The 3,798-nt window shown below is 29.2% G+C and overlaps 1 protein-coding gene across 1 annotated transcript; it reads right to left on the bottom strand.

Moving 5' to 3' along the window:
* Window positions 1-2,808, bottom strand: LOC101246809 (classical arabinogalactan protein 5). Its single transcript, XM_004252662.5, has one exon. The coding sequence runs from the start codon at window positions 538-540 to the stop codon at window positions 160-162; it is 381 nt and encodes a 126-aa protein (XP_004252710.1). The 5' UTR covers window positions 541-2,808; the 3' UTR covers window positions 1-159.
* Between the last annotated feature and the right edge of the window lie 990 nt (window positions 2,809-3,798).

Genomic DNA, 3,798 nt, shown 5'->3' with positions numbered 1-3,798 from the left:
TAAACAAAGAATCACCTAATAATATTTACTAATAAAAATATATAGTACAAATAAATCAATCAATAGCGATAGTGAATCTAAATCTAAACCATAAATAAAAACGTGAACTCATCAATTCCGGCGAATAAAAAAACGCAAAATATCTCACAGATCAGAGATTTAAAGCATCAAAGCAGCAGCAAACACAGCTACAACAGCAGATCCGGCGACGGCGACTCTGTTCAAGGAAGCAGAGTTTGGAGATTCAGTAGGAGAACTTCCGGGAGCGGCGGCAATGGATGGAGGAGAAGCAGCACCGGAAGGAGACGACGCCGGAGTCTCGGCAGTTGGTGGAGCTGGTGGAGATGCCAATGGAGAAGATGCAGTAGTAGGAGGATTTGCAGGGGCAACGATAGGAGGAGGAGTCGCCACCGGTGGTGATGCTACCGGTGCCGGAGAACTCTTCGGAGAAGATGCCGGAGATGCTCCCGGTGCCTGTGCGAAAGCAGATCCGGCAATAAACGCCAACATTAGAGCAATAATCACTTTTGAGTATGCCATTTTTCGAATAAGAAGAAGCACAAAGAGTTATAATAAGAGGAAAATGTAAATATGAATTGCGAATACTTTTGATTTTTGAAGTAAAGGAGAGAAGAAGAGTGTATTTATAATTAAGGTTTAGATTAGTAGTAAGTAGGTTTATAATTAAAAATTAGTACGCGTAATTAGTAGTTGACAACTCAACGATAAAAGATATGACGGAGTCCAAGCTGGTTACATTTTTGTTTGCGTGTGAAGAGATAAATTATTATAACAAAAAATTGTTTGAATATTTCTCTGTACAATTACTTTTCAAATTTAATTTCTCATAAAATTTTGAATCTAAATTATTAGCAAACAAAAATGGTTTCCCTTATGATTGGTTTTCTTTTTCTTCGAAATTTTACCATTGACAAAGAGGGATAAGATTGTGCATATATTATCTTTTACATATTTTACTTATAAATTGTAAAGTTCAACTTCATAAATACAATTAAATTATATACGTTTTTTAATTTTATATCTATGTTATTTAGAGCGCAAAACACAAATATCACTCATAATGAGTTAACGCGTTTCCTTCAAGAAGAGTTAACATGATGTATATATGTTATGACTTATTAGTGGACGATATAACACTTATTGATGAGACACGAGATCAAATTTATGAAAGGTTGGAGGTTTAAAGATAAATTTTGGAGTCCAAAATATTCCAATTGAGCATGACCAGAATGAAATATGGAGCCGTACAAATTCAATGTTAGGTTGGATGAAGTTGATGAAGAAGCAAGACTTGCCCCTGTCACACCCCTTTTCACGCGGCGGCGTAAGGGTTTTTCCAATTTAAGTGACGTTATTAATTAAGGGATTATTTTGATTTTTTCAGAGTCGTCACTTGGAATTGAGTTATGGTGTTCCAAGTCACCTTTTTTGTTTAATCCCTAATCAAAAGGAAATGACTCTTTGTTTGGTCTGCGAACGAGTTTGGGTAAGGAATTCTGTTGACCGAGGGGAAGTTATTAGGCATCCCTCGTGTCCCGTGGTTCTAGCACGGTCGCTTTATGGACATTTATGACTTAAACTAATTTATGAATATTGTATTATCAAGACAAATGTATTTACCCTCTTTCTTTGATTTATTTAAATATATTAAAAACTACCTTATTTTATTAATCCATGCCCTTTAATTAAAAATATATATATACACATATAAATTAAATCGAGCAAAGCAGAATAAAATAAGATATTCTTTATTATTTTTATTTCTTTTGTTATTATTATTATTTTTTATTTTTTATTTTTTTATTCTATTTTTTACATTTTTTTTTTTACTTTCTTATCTTTTGCTATTATTATTATTTATTGTTATTATTAATTTTTATTCTTTCAAGGTTTCATTTGTTTTGATTTGATTTTTTTTTAATTTCAACTCTTTCTTTTTTTTTTGGACAAAGAAACTTTAAATTAAAAAAATAAATAAAAAAAAAAAGAAATTATTTCCTCTTCAATTGATTTTTTAATATTATTTTTATACTTCTTTTCTATTATTTTTTGTTTTCTCTTTTCCCCTCTTTTTTATTATATTCATTTTCACTGTTTATTTTTTTATTTAAACTTTTCCCTTTTTCTTTTTATTATTATTATTATTATTATTATATTTTTTCTTTCTTCCACTTTTATTCGATCTTTTTTTTTACGTCATTAACATTACACGAAAATTCTACTAACTAAAATTAATATTTACATAATAGCTACACATGTTATTATTATAAACTAAATATTAAAAATAAGAATAGACTTAGACAATAATTTTACTTAGGCATGAAATAAACTATGAATTATTTAATATGATATAAACTACGGTTTGTTATAGCAATTTCACACAAAATAAAACTATATAAAGGATCTAAACTAAACATAAAGTTGATATTAAATATTTGAACAAACTTCATATAAAACATAACGGTTTAACCACATGTGAAACTTGACAACTTTAATATATTGTAATCAGTGCTTGTATAAACATGATATTAAATTATATAAAAAATAATTAAAAAAATTGTACCTCTTGCGAAAATTCCACCAAAAGAAAACAATTCGAATAAAGAACCGCGAAAGTAAACCTCCACTTCAACCTTTGTTTGTGATTTTCAAAAAAAGTAAGAATATGAGAATAATATTTTTTACGTATGTGTTGCCTTCTTTTCTCGATTTTTTCCCTCCCTTTTGTTCTTTTTTTTTTTTACCTCTCTGATCTTTTCTTTTTCGTTCTCTTTTGGATCCTCCCCCCTCTCTTTTTTTCTTTTTCATTGTCTGTATATAGTAGTAGTAGTGTACGTGTGTAGTGTGTACGTGGGGGGGAATGGGGGAATGGGGAGTGGGTCATGGGATCGTGTGTGTGTGTTTCTCTTTTTTTTTTTTTTAATATTAATATTAAATATATATATAAAAAATGATAATTATATAACTATTAATTTTTTGAGTAAATAAATAAATAAAAGCTAAATGGGTAATTAAAACAAAAAATATAATTAAGAAATATTAGTTTATTTAAATAATATATGTTATATATATATATATATATATCTTCTTTTTTTTTTACAATCAAAAACAAACTTTTCTAAATAAAAATTATATTTATGTTGTTTATTTTTATATCTTTTAAATAAAATTAATGAAAATAATAAAAGGTCAAAATATATTTAATTTAGATTGATAAAATTATTTATGCTTTAAATATTAGTGTTAAAATTAAATTCGGTCAAAAATTACGTGTCTACAGTTTGGCCCTCTTTGACTGGAAACACGAAGAGTTTTTCAGACAAAGAAGTAGACAAAGTGACAAGTTTTGACCGAACTCTTGTTTGAAAAACTAAAATTTGTGTGACCGAATCCTTGTTTGGACATCCTACATATCCCGGGTGATAGGGAATCAGACCACTTGTAGTTCGAGGAGATAAAGTGAGGAGTTGGAAGTTAAGTGAGGTTCTATCGAGGCTCCAGATCGCGGCTCTTATCCTTACATATAAATTGAAAACTATTAGTCAAAAGAAAAACAAATGTACAAACTTCCATCCACGCAGATTTTCTTGAATCTTCACTTGAATTTTGACTTTAAGATATCGCCTTGATTTTTGAGTGAATATCTGAACTTAGAATTGGAATGGAGGCTGAACTTGCCACTTAGACGGAACTTTTGACATTCTTCAAAATGACAACTTGAAAAATGCTCTTGAATGAATGCGTGTTTTCTTGATCAAAAGTTGACTAGCAAAAGAT

This window comes from Solanum lycopersicum, chromosome 12 (genome assembly GCF_036512215.1).
Source record: "Solanum lycopersicum chromosome 12, SLM_r2.1".
In the NCBI taxonomy this organism is placed as follows: Eukaryota; Viridiplantae; Streptophyta; class Magnoliopsida; order Solanales; family Solanaceae; genus Solanum; species Solanum lycopersicum.
This window is presented reverse-complemented; position numbering and strand designations above follow the sequence as displayed.

Excerpts from the sequence above, each read along its gene's own strand:
- LOC101246809 (XM_004252662.5), bottom strand. The coding sequence starts at position 540 with ATGGCATACTCAAAAGTGATTATTGCTCTAATGTTGGCGTTTATTGCC.